The sequence below is a fragment of the Cutaneotrichosporon cavernicola genome, assembly GCF_030864355.1.
Source record: "Cutaneotrichosporon cavernicola HIS019 DNA, chromosome: 6".
Taxonomy (NCBI): Eukaryota; Fungi; Basidiomycota; class Tremellomycetes; order Trichosporonales; family Trichosporonaceae; genus Cutaneotrichosporon; species Cutaneotrichosporon cavernicola.
Genome location: NC_083398.1, coordinates 1,559,872 through 1,577,407, shown reverse-complemented (window position 1 = coordinate 1,577,407; position 17,536 = coordinate 1,559,872). Strand labels below are relative to the sequence as shown.

At 57.9% G+C, this 17,536-nt stretch overlaps 9 protein-coding genes across 9 annotated transcripts; 5 read left to right on the top strand and 4 right to left on the bottom strand.

The window, feature by feature from the left end:
* Positions 1-22: 22 nt before the first annotated feature.
* CcaverHIS019_0606170 (uncharacterized protein) lies at positions 23-787 on the top strand (the record flags this gene model as incomplete). Its single annotated transcript, XM_060603094.1, has 6 exons — positions 23-52; positions 85-109; positions 206-312; positions 344-370; positions 408-555; positions 588-787. The coding sequence occupies 6 exons, from the start codon at positions 23-25 to the stop codon at positions 785-787; spliced, it is 537 nt and encodes a 178-aa protein (XP_060459423.1).
* A 231-nt stretch (positions 788-1,018) lies between these two features.
* Positions 1,019-2,172, bottom strand: CcaverHIS019_0606160 (uncharacterized protein; the record flags this gene model as incomplete). The annotated part of the gene is made up of 3 exons (XM_060603093.1): positions 1,019-1,410; positions 1,445-1,947; positions 1,979-2,172. 3 exons carry the CDS (start codon positions 2,170-2,172, stop codon positions 1,019-1,021), a joined length of 1,089 nt encoding a protein of 362 aa, XP_060459422.1.
* Positions 2,173-3,094: 922 nt separating this feature from the next.
* On the top strand, positions 3,095-4,751 carry qutD (uncharacterized protein; the record flags this gene model as incomplete). Its single annotated transcript, XM_060603092.1, has 2 exons — positions 3,095-3,208; positions 3,243-4,751. The coding sequence occupies 2 exons, from the start codon at positions 3,095-3,097 to the stop codon at positions 4,749-4,751; spliced, it is 1,623 nt and encodes a 540-aa protein (XP_060459421.1).
* An 831-nt stretch (positions 4,752-5,582) lies between these two features.
* CcaverHIS019_0606140 (uncharacterized protein) lies at positions 5,583-7,466 on the bottom strand (the record flags this gene model as incomplete). Its single annotated transcript, XM_060603091.1, has 3 exons — positions 5,583-5,973; positions 6,026-7,255; positions 7,453-7,466. The coding sequence occupies 3 exons, from the start codon at positions 7,464-7,466 to the stop codon at positions 5,583-5,585; spliced, it is 1,635 nt and encodes a 544-aa protein (XP_060459420.1).
* A 1,198-nt stretch (positions 7,467-8,664) lies between these two features.
* Positions 8,665-9,797, bottom strand: CcaverHIS019_0606130 (uncharacterized protein; the record flags this gene model as incomplete). The annotated part of the gene is made up of 5 exons (XM_060603090.1): positions 8,665-8,992; positions 9,029-9,226; positions 9,288-9,409; positions 9,547-9,631; positions 9,667-9,797. 5 exons carry the CDS (start codon positions 9,795-9,797, stop codon positions 8,665-8,667), a joined length of 864 nt encoding a protein of 287 aa, XP_060459419.1.
* A 733-nt stretch (positions 9,798-10,530) lies between these two features.
* Positions 10,531-10,853, top strand: CcaverHIS019_0606120 (uncharacterized protein; the record flags this gene model as incomplete). Its single annotated transcript, XM_060603089.1, has 3 exons — positions 10,531-10,612; positions 10,659-10,764; positions 10,814-10,853. The coding sequence occupies 3 exons, from the start codon at positions 10,531-10,533 to the stop codon at positions 10,851-10,853; spliced, it is 228 nt and encodes a 75-aa protein (XP_060459418.1).
* Positions 10,854-11,702: 849 nt separating this feature from the next.
* On the top strand, positions 11,703-13,635 carry DOT1 (uncharacterized protein; the record flags this gene model as incomplete). The annotated part of the gene is made up of 5 exons (XM_060603087.1): positions 11,703-12,258; positions 12,299-12,377; positions 12,418-12,509; positions 12,751-13,439; positions 13,474-13,635. The coding sequence occupies 5 exons, from the start codon at positions 11,703-11,705 to the stop codon at positions 13,633-13,635; spliced, it is 1,578 nt and encodes a 525-aa protein (XP_060459417.1).
* A 372-nt stretch (positions 13,636-14,007) lies between these two features.
* On the bottom strand, positions 14,008-15,040 carry MRPS9 (uncharacterized protein; the record flags this gene model as incomplete). The annotated part of the gene is made up of 2 exons (XM_060603086.1): positions 14,008-14,028; positions 14,069-15,040. The coding sequence occupies 2 exons, from the start codon at positions 15,038-15,040 to the stop codon at positions 14,008-14,010; spliced, it is 993 nt and encodes a 330-aa protein (XP_060459416.1).
* A 242-nt stretch (positions 15,041-15,282) lies between these two features.
* CcaverHIS019_0606090 (uncharacterized protein) lies at positions 15,283-15,988 on the top strand (the record flags this gene model as incomplete). The annotated part of the gene is made up of 4 exons (XM_060603085.1): positions 15,283-15,354; positions 15,453-15,552; positions 15,619-15,668; positions 15,944-15,988. The coding sequence occupies 4 exons, from the start codon at positions 15,283-15,285 to the stop codon at positions 15,986-15,988; spliced, it is 267 nt and encodes an 88-aa protein (XP_060459415.1).
* Positions 15,989-17,536: the final 1,548 nt, after the last annotated feature.

Sequence of the window (17,536 nt, the reverse complement as noted above, 5' to 3'; positions counted from 1 at the left end):
CCCACCCCCGACCACTCTCACCATGGCCGCCTGCTACGAGCATGTCAAGGAAGTACGTCGCCGTCGCTGTCCCGCTAACTCTAGTGCTGGGCCCAGTCTATCATGGGCAGTGAGTCTTCAGCAACTTGCAGCATCTGCCACATTCAGGTGACCTGAATTGCATCTGCAACATTGAGGCGACCTGATTCACAGCTGACTGACGCAGACCACGACGACAATGTCTTTGGCAACTCGGTCGAGGTCGTCTCTGCGCGCCCCGGTCGTGCCGAGCTCAAAATGAAGGTCCAGGAGAGGCATCTGAATGGCCACGGGGTATGCTTTACCACTGCAGAGCTAACGGCAGAACGTGCACGGCGGCGTTGTCATGACTGTGCGCTCTCCCTTTGTATCTGGTAAGCTGACACCAGCTCGTCGATGACGTGACGTGGCTCGGGATGCAGACGCTCGGCCTGCCCAAGATCCGCAGCGTGAGCACCAACATTTCGTGCGAGTTTGTGCGGCCATCAGGCCGGCTCGGCGACGACCTGTATATGGTCTCAGAGCCCGTCAAGATCGGTGCGTCCAAACATGTATATTTCTGATCATAGGCCGGAGACTCGGGTTCCTCCGCATCACATTCTACGATATGAAGGGTCAGGTTTGTGCGTATGGGACGCAGACTGTCGCTATCGACGCAGACCAGGAGGCGTTCACACACAAGTTCTCGGCGGACGGGTCGGAATTGCTCAAAGTCTCAAAGGAGAAGGGCGATATCCTCCCGTCGACCGAGGACAAGCCCAAGCTTTAGATGTAAATGTAATGTATTAGTCTGATCTCGCCCGGCCCAGCGACAACGACGCTGGCTTACGTCAGACCCATCTAGGACTTTGCATCAATGTGCCAGCTGTGCGATGGTGTAGAGGGCGGAATGCGACATCGCCAAGCGGAAGGCCCGACAGAAGGGCCTTTTTCCCTTTGCCCACCATCCCAACCCGACCTCAACATACATGCCATACACGGTACAGAATACATCAATAATCTAAACAGAAATCTTGGAACGATCAATCTCAGGCTCGGTCGGCACAATGTCCTTCATGTTCTCGACAAACTCGCGTGCCTTGCGACACGTCTCTGCGTCGAGGAGGGACTCGTCTGACGCAACCGCGACGCTCGAGCTCCCCATCTTCCACATGCGCTGCTGTGCCAGACCCTGCTCAATCATGGCCAGGATGCCGCCAATGTCCTGCCACCCGAGAGCTGCCGCGATCTTGAGCAACGGCGTCAGGCGCGGCTTGTACGCCATGTCGAGGAAGAGGCGGGGAGAGGGGACCGGGAGGTCTCCCTCTGCAGCGCCGGCTTGGAAGGGGAGCGTGAACACGTGTGTCGCGATAGTGTACACCATGCGCTCCTCTAAGCTCTTGGGCGCAATGGCTGGAGTCAGCGAACGCTTGAGAGGATTGCTTACCTGGGATGGCACCGACGATCATGGCCACGCCGGGAAGGCGGTTGGTCGCGTTGGGCCCAAGGTGGCCCTCGACTTGCTCGACGCTCGTCAGGTGGATCAGGCGCAGGCGGTTCGGGTTCGCTGGGTCACTCCGCGAGTCAAAGTGTGCAATTGTATCGGCCACCTCGGCCGCGTCGCGGTTGGCCAGAAAGACAGGGTTCATACCCAGCGTGTACAGGGCATGCACCGCTGAACGGGTGGTTGCACCACCCCCAATGACCATCCCGCTCGCCTGGCCAGGCGCGTACGTCGCCGTAGTGCCAACAGACACCGAGGAGTACTGCAACGCGAGCGCCTGTAACAAGCTGTTACGCACGCCGAGGAAGTCGGTGTTCGTGCCAACGAGCTTGGTGGCCCCGTCCTCCTCGACCCGAACGACAGTGTTGCATGCGCCGGTTGCGTAGCCCTCGGGACTGATCTCGTCGAGGTACTTTATGATCTCGGCCTTGAGTGGCATCGTTACCCTGGCGTCAGCGTGAAAGCGGGAGGACTCACGCAGCACCGCCAGACGAGGAGCTCCGCAGCTCGTCCAGCACTGCCTGGTTGACCGCCGACGTTGACCACAGCTTGTACGTGCACGGACTGCTGATCGACTCGAAGACGAGGTTATGTAAGCTCGGAGCGCCAGAGTGCGCGATGGGAAACCCGAAGAGGTAGATGTCCTTTGGCCCTGGTTGTGTGTGCGTCATGATGGCGAGGTCTGTGCGTGTGTGTATTGATGGGCGATATGTGTGTGAAGAGAGACAAGAAGAAGGAAAAGAATCAAGATCAAATATCCTGGTGATGGTAATAAATGATCATGTACAAGTCACCTGAGCAAGTCACCTTTGGGCCGATGTTGGAGTGAGATGCCGCTGTCTAGGAATTGTCATCCTGGCGCCACCTGGATATTCTCTGGATATAAGGACAACCTTCGCGGGGCCATGTCCACCGTAGTGGGGAAGCGACAGGGAAGTGGCGGGGATGGATCTCGGAAGTACAGGCTCCGATACCGGGTTTTTCGCCCATTTTCGACAATTTGCACATTCAGAGGTGAGGGTAACCTGTCGGTCCCAGGACATACCCCGGATATCTCCAATCACCTCGTCTTGAAAGGGATACTGCATGGATATCACGGCCCCGTTGTGCCCCACCTTGGACCCTTGCCTCGCTTGGCACCCCTGCCAACTTGAGACGTCCGGTGACCGTCTCATCGTCACTCTGGGCTTGTGCCTGCTGCTCAACGATGGACTGTGCAAGTGTCAGGAAGTTGTGCGCATATACCCGTTTCTCAGGGTGGATAAATCCGAGTTGGCCAACGTCAGCATCAATGGCCAAATATGATTGGTCTTTGAGCTGTCAGGTGACCAGGAACGTCCCGGCTGGGCATCTGGGTAGACGGAGGTCAGAGCTCCGCAAGCTCCGTCCACTACCGGTGCGGCATGAAGCCAGAGTTTTCCTGGCTCCACCGCCACCAAGAATATTGCGGGCTGGCGTCGTACGCTTGACAGCGGTCATCAGGTGGAGGTCCACAGTCGATGTTGAGGATTGTTTTTGCGAGTTAAAAGGACCGTGAGGAGCTAGACACTGTTTCTCCATTCCCAAGCCAGCTCAACAGCTCAACAACTCAACATGGTCAAGCTCACAATCGTCGAGGATCGGCCTACACCCAAGGAGGTGTATAACTGGCGCGTCTACTTTTTCGCGTCGATGGCGTGCTGGGGTTCAGTCATGATCGGCTACGACGTGAGTAACCATTGTGAGCGCTCTCTGATGCCAGTCCGCCTTCATCGGCTCTGCGATGGCGCTCAAGTCGTTCAAGGACGAGTTCAGTCTCTCCTCAAAGACAAAGACCGAGTTCAACTTCCTCTCTGCCAATATTGTCTCGTGTTACCAGGCCGGTTGCTTCTTCGGTGCGCTGTCGGGTTACTTTGTCGGCTACTACTTTGGTCGCAAGTGGGGCCTCTTCTTCGCCTCGCTCATCTTCGTTGTCGGCTCAGTCCTCCAGATTGTCGCCTCAGGCAAGACCGGCCTCGGTATCATGTACGCCGGTCGCATCATTGCTGGCTGGAGTGTTGGTGTCGCGTCCAACCTCACGCCCATCTACATTGCCGAGATCTCGCCACCCGCTATCCGTGGCCGCCTTATCGGTCTCTACGAACTTGGTTGGCAGATCGGTGCCGTCGTCGGCTTCTGGATTGGTTACGGCGTCAACCAGCACATTCCCTACGGCAACGTCCAGTGGCTCATCCCCTTTGCGGTCCAGCTCATCCCTGGTGGCATGCTCGCGGTCGGCATCCTCACCGTCAAGGAAAGCCCCCGCTGGCTCGCCTCGCGCGACCGCTTCGATGCTGCCCTCGCCAACCTCGCCGTCATCCGCAACCTGCCAGCTGATCACACCTACGTCCAGGAAGAGATGTTCGAGATCAAGTCGGCAATCGAGTACGACGAGGAGCGCGCTGGACACGGAATCCTCGCCCCCATGAAAACCCTCTTCGGTAACCGCTCGTACCTCAAGCGCCTCGGTCTCTGCATTGCCCTCTTCGTCGGCCAGAACGTCACCGGTATCAACGCCATCAACTACTACTCGCCCACCGTCTTTGCGTCCATTGGCGTGTCTGGCACCTCGACCTCGCTCCTCACCACCGGTGTATTCGGCCTCCTCAAGTTTGCCGTCGCCATCGTCTGGCTCCTCTGGCTGGTCGATCGGTACGGCCGTAAGCTCCTCCTCATCGTCGGCTCGGCGGGCGGCGCAATCTGCATGTACTGGATCGGCATCTACATTGCCGTCGCCAAGCCCCAGGACAACCCCTCGGGCGGTCTCCACGGTGGCGGCATCAGCGCAATGGTCGCCTTCTACCTGTGGACCTGCTTCTACGGCCCCACCTGGAACGGTACTCCCTGGGTGTTCGGAGCCGAGACAATGCCGACCTTTATTCGTTCCGCAACTCAGGCTTTTATTGCCGCTAGCAACTGGCTCTTTGCGTTCCTCATCGCGCGCTTCACCCCGCAGATGTTCGCGTCGATGGGCTTTGGCGTCTACATTTTCTTCGCGTCGCTCATGGTCGCCTCCATCCCCTTCGTGTACTTTTGCGTCCCCGAGACGTCCGGCATCCCTCTCGAGTACATGGACGAGCTCTTTGCTATCTCGCCCCGCACCGCCCACTCTGTCCTCACTGAGCGCTTCCGCGCTGAGCAGAACGCGAGCCGCCGCTCAGTCGACGGCGGTAAGGGCAATTCCGAGCACCGCGTTGAGCCTGTCCGCTCCAAGGACAGCACCGATGTGTGAGCAGGAGGTAGGCGAGAACAAGGAGAAAAACATGGGAAATTGTAAGGTCATAGGATCAACGGCATGTATCAGTGGTATGTGGGTCACAGTTTCAAAGGTGGAGCGGACTTAGAAATAGTGGGCTTATTCCTCCAGAGTTGTCAACTGATGAACGGTGAGGGTGAGTGTTTGGGAATTTCAAGGCGCAAAGCACTATTCATCTATGCGGACAACACCATCGTGGCGTCAGGCAGAGCATCGCAGCCAGGTAGTGTAGCCGTGACCTAGCCGTGCTGAAGCCGGAATATAGCCTTAACACAGCCCTGCCACAGCGCCATGGCGGCCGCACGTCCAACCTCACCAGGCTACCCATACATATGTAGTATTAGCTAGATGGGTTGCCACATAAGATGGCAATACGAGTGCAGTGGACAGACAGCTGAGATGATCACTCCAGTCCCCGTTGCGATAGGCAAATAGATACTGATTGTTACATCGTTAGAGCACAAATACGGAAGGAGTACATGTTAAGGTTGCGTCGCCACCATTGCAGTGTGGAGTTGACTCGACTACGGTGCTACTTGGGTGAGAGTGCAGTGGTGTGGCGGCAATGTCATACCTGACACCAATGCTGCATCACCGCCAGTCCTGGATTTATCTGCAGAGTTGGGATCGATCCCGGATATACAGAAAAGCCGGGTGTACCTGGATGTGGCGCCACAAAGTCACGTCTGCCAACCCAAAAACTTAACCTCTGCTCGGGATATCACAGCTAAACATGCAGTTGCATTTGAATTACCAACTCGTTCCAACAGCAGGACTACCTATCCTAGTCCCCTTTCACGGCACAGATTAGACCTTGTCGCTGCGGTCGCGGTCGTACCTGACCTCATTCGTGTGAGCCTCCGAGCCGTCCTTCTCAACGTGGAGGCCACGTGCGGCGGCAGCCAGGTCGTGTTCGCGCTCCTCAGCAGTAACGAGGCCGAAAATGATGTCCATAGCCTCGAGAGACACACCCTTGGTCTCCGGGAGGAAGAAGAGGGCGAGAAGGAACGAGATGATGTTGATGGCCGCGAAGAAGAAGAAGATTCCACCGTGGGGAAGCTTCTTGACCATGTGGGGGGTAGCCATGCTCACCGCGAAGTTCCAGAGCCACTGGGACATCGCGGTGATCATCAGGCCGTAGTGGCGAGTGCGGTTGTTGAAGATTTCGGAGCAGATAACCCAAGGGAGAGGACCGACGCTTCTTGTTAGTTTTATTTTTCCTTATTTTTTGGCTAATCAAAACGACTTACGAGAAGCAGTAAGGGATGACGTAGAGGTAGATCATCGCAGCCATGGCGATGGAAGCCTGAGAGGGGCTCGTAGCGTTCGGGTCGGGCTCGTTGGTGTTGAAGATGGCGCCGATGATCCAAAGGAAGCCCGACATCATAAAGATACCAACGAGAAGGGGCTTCTTGCGGCCGAAGCGTTCGACGCCGAAGAAGATGAAGATGGACGTGGCAGCGATCTTGACGAGGCCGTAAATGCCCGACGCGAGCAGGCCGGTGTGGGGACCGCGGAGACCGATCGACTTGAAGATGATGGGAGCGTAGTATGAGATCGAGTTCTGGCCAGACCACTGCTGGAGGGTAAACATGACGAAGGCGATGAGGAAGCGGAAGCGGTTGCCCTTGCGGAAGACCTCGCGCCAGCTGGCGCCCGAGGTGGCAGCCTCAGACTCCTTGATCGAGGCGGTGATCTCGGCCATCTCCAGCCGCACAGCCGGGTCGTCCTCGGAAGCCTTGCGGATCCACGCAAGGCTGGTGAGAGCCTCCTCGTCGCGGTGCTTGATGGCGAGCCAGCGGGGCGACTCGCGAAGGAAGGGGAGGAGGAGCATCATGATGCCGACGGGGACGATCTGGAAGCCGATGGGGATGCGCCACTGCATGGCACCGGCGCTGGCGTCCATGAACGAGACGCCGTAATTGATCCAGAAGGAGAAGGCGACACCGATGACGACGACAATCTGGAAGAGACCAGTGATGCGGCCGCGGATCTCCTTGGGCGCAATCTCGGAGGCGTAGGTTGGGCAGACTGTGGACATGGCACCAACACCGAAACCGGCAACGAAGCGGCCAACGTAGACCTGGTCAAGGGACGAGAAGGCGGCAGTCTGGATGATACCACCGATCATGAAGATGACGGAACCGATCATGAGAGCCTTCTTGCGGCCCAGGCGGTCCTCGACTGGTGCGCCGAACAGAGCACCGAAGAAGGCACCACCCTGGAGAATCGAGACGATGTTACCTTGCAATGTCTCCAGGTTGGGGACGGGTTTACCGTTGGCGTCGGCGAGGCCGAATTCGTTCTGAAACGTCGGGAGGGCAAGCACGCCTGCTCCCAGGCCGGCATCGTAGCCAAAAAGGAAGATGCCCATGAAGCCGATAGCGGCCATGATGTAGGCGCGGGAGTGCTGGAAGAACCCGCCTTTGACGGGGTAGGTGTAGGACGACTCGATCGCGCTCTCTCGGCGCTCATCGATCCTGCGGCGTCAGCATACTGCAGACGGGTGTGTGAGGGGCTACATGGTGTACCACACTAGGTGGAAAGATGAGGTGGTGAGCGGCTGGAGGCTGGTGGCACTCTGATGGAGTGGTGCAGTGGCTGCTGACTTGCGGAAAGAACCCCCGATGAATTTTCCCGGATATTCCCCGATCACAGTAGAGGGGATCTCACTCACTTGTGGTCGACCATGTTGACGTTGGGATAGAAGCTTGAGACGCTGTGTTTGAGGGTTGGGGCTACTTGTTGTTAAACGCTGCCTTGAGTTGGTGAGGGGCATTGAACGATCGTCGTGGGTATTATAGGGTGCCATGATCAGAAAGTATGGTCCACCCCAGCCAGTCCAGCACTCACCGTCCACTGCTCGGCATCCGAGGATCCGGGGAAGCGTGATCAAGCGGCCCGGCGGTCCGGCGCGCCGAGGTGGACGCTCTGAGCACAATGGGCCTACGAGCCTTTGGAGCCAGGCGGTGCCTCGGACGGGGCATGTAGGGCCACATTGGCACCACATGCGGGGAATGGAGCTTAATGTGGAGATAAAATAGCAGCATGTGCGCCTGCGTGCACAGGGAGTTCAGGAGTTACCCCGGGCCGTCCACCGGGCCGTCCACAAGCCAGCAACCCACGTAATTCCTTCCAGTCACATGACGGATGCGGGGATTCGCACCTGATGGATGGCCAAGTCACCTGTCGGATGTAGACGTACCCTACGAGCGGGAATAACACTCGCGAGTTCGTTGATGACAAGACGCATCCAGCTCTCAAAGCTGTCAGAATTTCCTAGTCATAACATTTTCATCGTCATGGGGGCACCAGGCAACGGACCAGGGGGGCTGCCGGGCCACAACAATATCTCATCGATACGGAGCTGGCTAGCACGTACGGCTCCCCTGTCAGACATTCGCACACTTCGATGTATCGAAGTGCCACCACTTATTACGTGTGAGGCACGACTAAATTGCATTTGGAAATGTACAGTCGGAAGTACAAAGATTTTGCCCTCTGATGAGCGGCGTCCACTAATCCTTAACGATCTATCTCCAGCATTAGTGGACGCCCCTCATCAGTGTTCGCCTCGGCCGAATATGGCACCTTAGGCCGAAAACCGGTGGATGTGAACGACTTTGCGGAATTGGCGGAATGTCCCGCTGTTGCTCTAGACTGCTTGCAGCGGGCCGGATTTCCGGCAAATCCGGCGCATCACAATCCGTCCACTATTATGATTCTCTGGCCCTAGACAAACATGACCTCATCCAATGCTGACTTTGAAAGCCTGGTAACTCTGGCCGCAACCAGTCCTTTGTGGCGGCCACTTCCATCCAAGACATATAGCCCAGATATCACCGGCTCCTCTGGCCCGCTGATGCATCAATACTGTCGATCTCGGAGACTACTGCTCCCTGCGAAATCCGTTACCCCATCCACCGGTCCGCGCCGCGTCGTCCCTCGGGCCACGGGGCTCCCTAACGTACCCCCGGTCACCGTGGGGTGCCTGGTGTTGCCCCATACCATGCTGCTGGTACCGCTGCTGCCCAAAGCCTTGGGACTGCTGGTGGTGCCCGAAGCCTAGCGACTGGTTCGCCTGCTGGTTGTGCACGCCCTCCTGGGGCGCACCGTCCACCTTGTTCATTGACGACGCTGCGTCAAGCAGCGCCTTGTTCGAACGGTACTCGCACAGCGTCGTGGGCGGAAGCGACAGCAACGAGAGGATCTCCTCTCTGCAGGTCAGTGCTGAGCGTTTATTTGATACTCACCGCAACGCTCCAGACCGCACAGAGTCGCCTTCCTCTTCTACCCACACGCTCAATATGTCCTCCGTCTGGCGCACGCTCAGCACGCATCCAACGACGTTGTCCGACTCGTCAAACTGATCGCCGATGAGAGCAAACAGGAGCGACTCGTACAGGACTGGCGTGACCGGGTGCAGCAACCGGATCGTAAACTTGCCGCCGCTAGGTGTCAGCTTGGCTCCATGGCAGCCTGTTAGTCGAGGCTGAAAACAAAACAACTCACTTTGGCATCTCCTCCCAGATACCCGGGCGCTGAATCCTGCTTGGAAAACACAGCAGATCAGTCACGGGCTGCAAGTCCGAGGGCGAGGTGAGGTGCGCGTAGAGGTGGAGGAACGACTCAATCTGCTGTCAGCTTCCTATCAGCAATATGTCAACGTATCAGAGCAGGTACGCGGCGCACAGTTGCTGCATGCGCTCCGACACATGCTTCCGACGAGGCGTATGACTCGCACACTCCACTCCTGTCCGCCTCCACTCACCGAGCCAAATGTCGCGACCTTATGGATCTCCTTCTCATAGTCCACTTTGGCTCCTGGCGGGCGGTGGACGTAGCTGATCGACCAACTGGCTGTCAGCTCTTTCCACAGTACTGAACCCACTCCTGGCGCAAGGGGTGGCGGCCAGCGGCGTTGCCCGGCGTCACGGGCGCCTGCTTCGTGCCGACGCTCAGCGACAGACGCGAGCTGCCGGTGAGGGAGGTGGTGCGGCGAGTGGGAACAGGCTGGGTCATGGCGGAGGGGATTAGGGTGTGTGGCTGTTAGAGCGCTAGAAGCTAGCTGAGCTTGCTGAGGGCGGATGCGCGAGAGGGCCAGAACGAGGTCGAATGTGGAGGTTTGCAGGGCAGCGGCACGCGCACAATTTGTGGCAATTGAATAGCTGGAGAGATGTAGTGAGAACGTGGATCGATGGAGCGTCGAGCTGTGGGAAGTGTTGTATGTTGAGAGGCGAGGATGTTGACCAAGTACGAGTGTCAGGTGTGTCAGGATTGTATGAAAGTGTGCGTCTCGAAGTCGAAAAGAAGCAACAACGGAGCGAGCTACAGTGAGAGGAAAATGTTTCGCGCCTAAAAATGTAGGCGTTTGACCACCACGTGGTCACAATAAACGCAGCGCGCCTTGTAGGACGAACGCGTCGTTTCACGCCAATTAAGTGATGTCATCTCTTCCCCTTGCTCATCCTCTACACCGCATTCAACTGTCAACACTGTCAAGCTGCGAGGAGCGCAGCTGGAAATGCAAAGCCAACGTTCTGGGGATCTGGGGATCTGGGGCCTTGGCAGAGGAGGACGATGAGGGAACCACGGGCCTCGATGGGAAGGTGTCCAAGGGCGGGTGTCCAAGGGCCAAGGGAAGCATCCGATAAGCATTGTCATTGTTGCTCCAATCCAAGTTGCAACGTGCTTCCGTCTCCTTGTTATCTCTTCTCTCTCTTTCACACAACTCACATCCAACCACTCCAACACCATGCAGCCTACCCAGTACCCTCCCAAGGACGACACGCCCCAGCTCGTCGTGGCACAGCAACCCACCGCCAAGAACACCATGAGTGAGCAACCTGCACCACACTGTGCGCCAGACGTGACTAACCCCAGACGCTACCGCGACGCCACACGGCGAGTCGCCACAGACCGAGAACGTCCTCCGTCTCCGTGGCGGGTGCCCCGGCAAGCTCTGCGGCCTTCCCATCCTCCCATGCCAGTGAGTTGGCCAGCTATACTTGGCTGCTGCGCATAACAACTGACCGCAGTTGCAACATTTGCATCATCCCCATCCCGTGCTGCTGCTAAGCGGTGCCTCGAGCGTATGCCCACCGCTGGATCGAACGCACGACGTCATTCTCTAGACACGACCCATTTGTAGCGCTTAATATAGACATGATTCTCCGTGGTGGTGAGTATGAACGTCGATGGACATGCTGGCACTGCTGGTGGGGCCATATGCCAGTGGGCCAGGTGGTGGGCCGGATGGCGGACTGGATGCTGTAGGCTGCTTCCCCGCCACACCCGGGGCAGGCATGGGATGCATGCTCATCGTGCCACAGCCGGAGCGCCACATGGCGGTGACGGCTAGCGACCATGCTGAGATGGAACCCAGGCCGAATGGACCCCCAGATGGACCGGGAGATGTGCATCCTGGCCTGGTCCCCTGATCACTGAGAGTCGAGGCTATGTACAGAGCATAGGTCGCCTATGGGTTGGTCGAAGCCGAAGGATGCAACTGCGTGTGACGGGCTGAGCAGAGGCTCATGTACGAGCGGGTCGGTACCTGGGTCTGGGTGAGGAGGGTGGGGGACGCAGAGCTGGAGATGCAACTAGCGTAGAACAGAGAGGGTGAGTGGAAGGATGAGGAAGTCAGGATGACTGTCACCCTCTCTTGAACTCCATCGAGTTATACATGATGGTTGTTGGCTTGGATGATGCCTCTTTAGGGTGGAACCCTCTCTACTAATGTGGGTGGGATGATCTCTGGGACCTTTTTTCCACGTTCTGGCCCTGGGCAATTGGCCACCCATTTAGAGGTCGGATACCTCCTTTTGTCAATTGTCAACAACCACTGTGTCATCCTCATCACTCAACCATTCAACTTCTCTCACAACGCCACACTGCCACGGCGAGACTTACAGAATAGTCGACGCCATGCAGTCCTTCTTCGGTAAAAAGCAAGGACGGCCCACGGCCGTCTCCACCGTCACTGTCAAGAAAAAGGTCTCCGCCGCCCGGCCCACTGCCCCGCTTCCCGGACTCCCTGGCCTTCCTCCGCACAAGTCAGCGCGCGTGCCGTCAGCCCCGCCCCGGCCCAGGCCCGATGCGCGCCTCAAGGTGCTCTCGCGCGGGACGTCGCCCAAGGCCAAGGCGTCGGGTTCGGCGTCGCCAGCGCGGCCCCGCAAGACGCCAGCGGCCGAGATGCGGGTGCTGCCCGAGTCAGACGACAGCAGTGAGGACGATGCGCTCGACGCGTTTGACCGAAAGCGTCGCCGCATTGCCACCAGCAACGTCGTCACGCCGGATTCCGGCGATGTGGATATCGAGAGGAAGGTGTTCTGCCCGGCACTCGTCGACGAGCGCGGCGAGTTTGGGCGCGAGTGGGCGGGGTTCGTGCCATGTGAAGAGGCTGTTTCTGGCGTCGTACGAGGGTGGGCCGGCGGCCAGAAGGGATCTACGAGCAAAGGTGGCCGAGACAAATACCTTCCCTGTGAGTAGCCGAGTGTCGTGTCGATGGTAGCTGATGCCAGACTTCCCCCAACCAGGCTTTGAAAACGCGGATCCGATGCCGTCAGTCAACCTACGGTATCCGTCTGGGGCGGTGGAGACGTGAGTGGCTGGTGATCAAACCCACAGAAGCTAACCCCAGGTTTGTTCTGTTAACGCCCCACTCATCACGAGACTCGCGAGAATACAACCCCGTTTCCGAGTTAAAGGCGGCATTGGGAATGATTCTCAAGCGTATGTCACCCCCGAGGTCGTTGTCTGACGCAAGACTACATCCCGCCATCGCACACTCACATATTCGGCACACTAGAGGCATCTGATTACTTCGAGTCGGCTATGCCGAGCCGATTGCAAACTCCCACTTCAATATCTACCCCTCCGCCTGATGGTGCATCTCCGACACCACAAATGCAGACAGAAACAATCGGAGAGGCACTCCGACGTGCACTGGCACCAAATCGTCGAGACGGGCCAGGCTTCATCAAGGCGATGCAACGCTTTAACGTGGCGCTCGCGGACCTGCAAGAGGACGGGACGCTGGCCGCGTGGCTCACCAACCCCGAGTATCGGATCTCGCGGAGCGAGTGGTCGGCACTCATTAACGTCGTGCACGATTCGGCGTACAACCGCGTGGTCGGGCCGTTCTCGGATCAGTTGGAGCACCATCCAAAACACCCAGAATCTGTCGCAGCCGCCATCAGCGAGAAGGAGGACTCGTACGGCGAGCTGGGCAACATCTTCATGAACAAAGTCATCGAACAGACTGGCCTTGGGCCTAGCTCCGTGTTCGTCGACCTCGGCAGCGGCGTCGGGAACTGCGTCATGAGAGCCGCCATGCAGGCTGGATGCGCGAGCTACGGCTTTGAATTACTTCCCATCCCATCACAGTGCGCGCGTCGGCAGCTGCGCGAGGTCCAGCGCCGTTGGGCAATGTGGTGCCTTGAGGGCAATCTCAATGTCAACTGCCATGAGGGCGACTTCCGCACCCATCCTGAAGTGAGACGGCGTCTGACCGAGGCAGACGTCGTGCTCGTCAACAACGAGGTGTTCCCCTCGTCGCTGAACATGGACCTCACCCACCTCTTCCTCGACCTCAAGGAGGGAGCTACGATTGTGTCGCTAAAACCGTTCGTCCCAGAAGGCTTCCGCATGAACGAGTTGAACGTGAGTTCGGGTCCGGCTTCTGTGCTAACCCTAGTGCGATTCGTTTGCTGCAATCCTCCGCTCTACATCGCACCCATACTATTCAGACTGGGTGTCGTGGAAGGGCGACGGCGGGCGATATTACGTGCAGGTGGTCGACCGCGCGCAGCGTATAAAGTATGAGGAAAAGATGAACGGGCGGAGGAGTCGGGGCTAGGGGTAGAGTGCGTGGGTGGATGGGAGTGAAGAGTGATCAGTTAAGAGGTGAGAGGGTGGAGGTCGATCTGGGTTGTACTGTCGCCTAGCGATAGGATGTCTGTTCCATGTCCGTACATACATGCCTTATATGTATCAGTTATAGCATGTGCGCGAGCATGCAAGCACTGTTTAATCTTGCTGCCTGGCGGCGTGAGTGCAAGCTGGCCCTGGGCTGCCGAGTGTAAGTATCGGGGTTTGGCGTTGGATCTTATGACCAGGCTGGCCGTCTCAATCAAACCCTTCACCTGCTTTTCATCAAGCCAGCCAGCCAACCAGCCAGAAGTCAATACAGAATGATGCATGCTCGGGTGGTAGTAGTGTGATACCCAACTTAACGCTTGACCCAGGTGTACTGTCGTCAGCCATGCCCACTTTATCCAGCCGCAACTTACACCCTTGCGCGCCTTGGGACGGTTAGTCTTCTTACGCTCGACGACACGGGGGTCGCGGCTCAGCGCACCGTCGTTGAAGAGAGCGTCGTGGGCGTCGGGCCGGAGGAGGTAGACGGCCTGTGCGAGGGCGTGGGCGATAGCGCCAGACTGACCAGTCGATCCGCCGCCACGAACAGACGCGAAGACGTTGAACGCGCCGAGGAGGCCGGTCACGCGCAGGGGGCGGATCACAGCCTCGCGGTCGGCGACTTTACCAAAGTGCTCTGGGAGGGGGAGGTGGTTGATGAGGATCTCGGACGTGGGCGCGGTGACGGTTGGAACCTCCTCTCCCTCCTTGACGTCGGCGAGCGTACGCGCCGCCTGGCTCGGCACGACCCACACGCGGGCGTTCGAGCTCTTCCTACGTCCGAGAGCGTATGCGCGCCCGAGCTCGTCGATACCGTGGTTCTCTCCGCGTGCGCTCTTAGCCGCCGCCTTGGCGGCCAGGTCGGCAACCCGCTGCGAGCGCTGGTACGGCTCAATAGCCTCCTGCAGGCGCCCAGCGACGTCGTGCACGCCACACGTGGAAGCGACGTGAGCCATATGGTGCATCTTGGTTAGGAGGTTGATCATGTTGTCGTAGTCGCGGTTCGCGCGCATGATCATTTGCATGTTCTCGCGGCTCTTCCAGGCGGTAGGCGGGGCTTCGAGATGCGGCAAGCCCTTGGGCAGTGGCCACACAAGCTCGGCACGCAGCCGCTCCTCTGCCGCCACACGGGTCGTGTGCAGGTTGAGGAGGGCGGCAGTGAGGTCCGCCTTGCCGGTGAAGAATGTCGACTGGCGGGGACGGGGTTGACGCTTGCGCTCGAAACTCCGTCCGGGGTTGAAGGTCGAGGCTGCGCGTGAACTTCCGGCCAACAGCGCCAGAGCGGGAGCGGAGACCGAGGGGCGGAGCGCGGTGCGCGCAGCCAACAGGCTGCGGGGGGGGGACATGGGTTTGTGGGTGTGGGAGGATCGCAACCGGTGACTTCGACGCCGACTTTTGACGAAAGTAAGAAACAGGTCCGAGAGGGTAAATGTCCACCTCCGAAAATGACACGTCACGAACATGCGGATTGATACGAGAACCACCAGCTTGGGTTATCAGATACAGCTGGCCAACGTAGCTCATGTTGACTTTTGGTTCAAGACATCTAGCTCGAGGTTTACAAAACGACTCTCACACCACCACCACCATGGCTGAAACACAACCCATCGACGCTCGGATTGAGGCAAAGCTCCGCGCCAGCCTCAAGATTGAGCACTTTGTGCGTACCCAGATCCCGCGTCAGAGGTTGCAAGGTTGCAACCGGTTGCATCTGCTCGCTCGCTTTGCAGCTATTTGAAGTCTAGTAGCTGACCCCAGGAAATCGCCGACACGTCTGGCAACTGCGGCTCATCTTTCGCCGTCGTCATTGTCGCTCCCGACTTTGCACGCAAGATGACGCTCGCACGACACAAGATGGGTGAGTGCCAGTCTGACCTTGGTCACCTTCCTTCCAAACTGCGCCGAGAGTATCAGCTGACGCCAGTCAACCAGATTCTTGCAGACGAGATCGCCCAACTTCACGCATTCTCTCAGGTACGTCGCTGTGTACCTAACGGGCGTTCGCTCTCGATTCAAGGCGAGCACGCTCGTGCGACGAGCACGGGCATGGGTCACCTTGTCCTGTGTCAGGCGTGTAGCAGTGATGGCGCGGACCACTTAGGCCCGATACAAAGATGTCTCCAGCTATCTGGCCTGTGTATCCATCGCACTGCCTGAACCATCCGTCGCACCTCCATCGTCAATCTACATCTCCTTCCTCCAACCTTCCCTCCGCCTCAGCACCATTGTCTTTTCCTAGCTGACGCCAGAAAACCTTTACGCCCGAGCAGTGGGTCAAGGAGCAGAGCAAGTAGCCTTGAGCGCAGACTGCACGAACCTTGGCCGTCTCATCCATTTATTCGCGCAAGCCCAATCCCGCGGCCCACGCAGAGTAGCTACTCCCGTCTTACCACGCCGCATCACTGGTGTTCCTCGATCCACCCGCCGTTGTATCACTACGCGCCAGATGCACTTGCATTGTGTATTGCGGTGATGTAACGTAACGATCCGCAGATGACCTGCCAAGTTTCACCGATGACCGTCTTGTTGACCCATGCCTCTGAACAGACAAGCGCGCCTGCGCTGCGACTTAGTCTGGACCCACCGAGTATTGGACAACAATGCAACTGCAAGATGAACTATTGCATAAACCAGATGCCTGGTCGAGAGTTGGACTGAATACTACCTGATCCATTGCCTCTCGAGCGTGTACCGACCACACCGGTGCGTTGGTGGCGGAGATCGAGCAGGCCATGCGTCTTCCGGATATCGATTTGTTGTTGACACTCAGTACGTGAAGGTGGAGGCTGCAAGGACTGCCAGCGCCAGGTTGTCAGGATGACGGTCTTGGACTCGTCCATCCGTCTCGAAGCGCTCTGGTGACGGCCGTCAATGTACCACTTGCGGCCAAGATGGAGACGCAGTCGTTAAGAGCGTTGCTGACTATGGTGTCAAGTTGCATGAAGCCAGATTGTTAGGATCGACGCAGGTGCTATCGGCAGGGCGACAGCACTTGGACATCCAGCCAAGGGCCTGGAACACTGGCCCGCGTCGGTGGTCGTTATGGCCACGGGTGTGACATGGGCCGCGATCCTCAATGCGGCATTCAAGTTGAGCGTGAATGAGGAATCAGTGTCGACGAGTATCCGTCCGTCTCCCGGGCGAAGAGCGTTTCATTGAACAATACTCCCCTTACTTCGAGGGCAATGTGCGACGCGTCGAGCACTGATGTGGCGGGCTGCCATGGCCGTCACATCAGCGCCTTTCCCGGCACTGGCGCCGCGATTTCTGGCAAGCCGTCGGCGTATCTGTGCGGGTCCAGCGCTGGTAATGACCTGATCTACGGTGGACCATCGGGGGGATGGCACGACCGAGGAACTCAAGTTGGTGCTGTATCAGGCTAAAACAAATACCGTCGCAGCCATGGATGGCCCATGGACAGTGGCCCATTATCATGAATGTCTCACAGTTGCTCGGCCGAAGATGGCAATCCCGAATGAGATGACGACCTGTAAGACGAGTCTGATCACGACGTCACAAACATGCCCAAAGATAACAACTCGATGCCCGAGGAAGCGTAAGAAGAAACACGAGGTCACTTTGTGAGACATCGACCATTCAATGGACCGCTGGTCAGACTTGTCGGGCTTCTCGGTGTCCTGTGACTTTCCAGAGCCCCACTGCCCACTTCGGAACTCATCAGTGGCGCTGCAGGGCAGAAGTCTCCCGCGGTTGTCGTCGCGTAATGGAACTTTGAATAAGCTCTGCACCTCTGCCAGCTATAAATGTGCTAGAAACTCGGCAAACAAAACACTTCCAATGATTCTCTATATAACACAAAGTGTACAGCTCAATGAGGCGAT